At 67.2% G+C, this 549-nt stretch overlaps 1 protein-coding gene across 1 annotated transcript in view; it reads right to left on the reverse strand.

Moving 5' to 3' along the window:
* The window catches only part of LOC104529378 (transmembrane protein 132E-like), a gene marked incomplete at its 5' end in the record, with an annotated part of 11,611 nt that overhangs the window by 10,819 nt on the left and 243 nt on the right, over positions 1-549 (reverse strand). Inside the window, 1 exon segment of the mRNA XM_029086403.1 lies at positions 1-549. This exon segment is cut by the window's left edge and continues 5 nt beyond it; it is cut by the window's right edge and continues 23 nt beyond it. Within this exon segment, the coding sequence (XP_028942236.1) occupies positions 1-549 (549 nt within the window).

Below are 549 nucleotides of genomic sequence, written 5' to 3' on the forward strand. Positions count from 1 at the left end.
GGCAGGCGGATGAAGACGTTGCCATCTAGGCGATGCTCCTGCATGGGCTGCCCAGGGTGGGGCTGCAGGAGACTGACGCTACCGATGCGCAGGAGCGGGTGCTGCGTGGGACCCTCGGTCCTGGCCCCCCCAGCCCCACGGCGAGGGACAGTCTCCCCAAGGCACTGGCCGGCCCCATCGGGGGCATGTAGGGTGTAGTACAGCTCAGCTTGTTGGCTCTCGCCCGGCACCTCCAGGCTCTCAGGGCTTTTCCGCCTGCCCAGCGGCACGGCCGGGGGTCCAAACCAGGCGTGGGGCAGCTCTGCCTGCACCAGGCACGTGGCCAAGCTGCCCCGCAGGCGACACGAGCTCTTGATCTCACGGGCATCACGGAAAGCGTGGAGCCGCACGCAGGGCAACCGGTCAGTGACATCAAAGTCATCCCAATCCCGGCCGGCTACGTAGAAGAGCACTTGGACCACGGGCTGGTTGGCCACCAGCCGGGGCTGGATGATGAAGGCGCGCACCTTCCAGTTGACGGTGAGGCGATCGGGGACCTCCAAGGTGCTG

The sequence above is a fragment of the Antrostomus carolinensis genome, unplaced genomic scaffold, assembly GCF_000700745.2.
Source record: "Antrostomus carolinensis isolate BGI_N321 unplaced genomic scaffold, ASM70074v2 scaffold32358, whole genome shotgun sequence".
Lineage (NCBI taxonomy): Eukaryota > Metazoa > Chordata > Aves > Caprimulgiformes > Caprimulgidae > Antrostomus > Antrostomus carolinensis.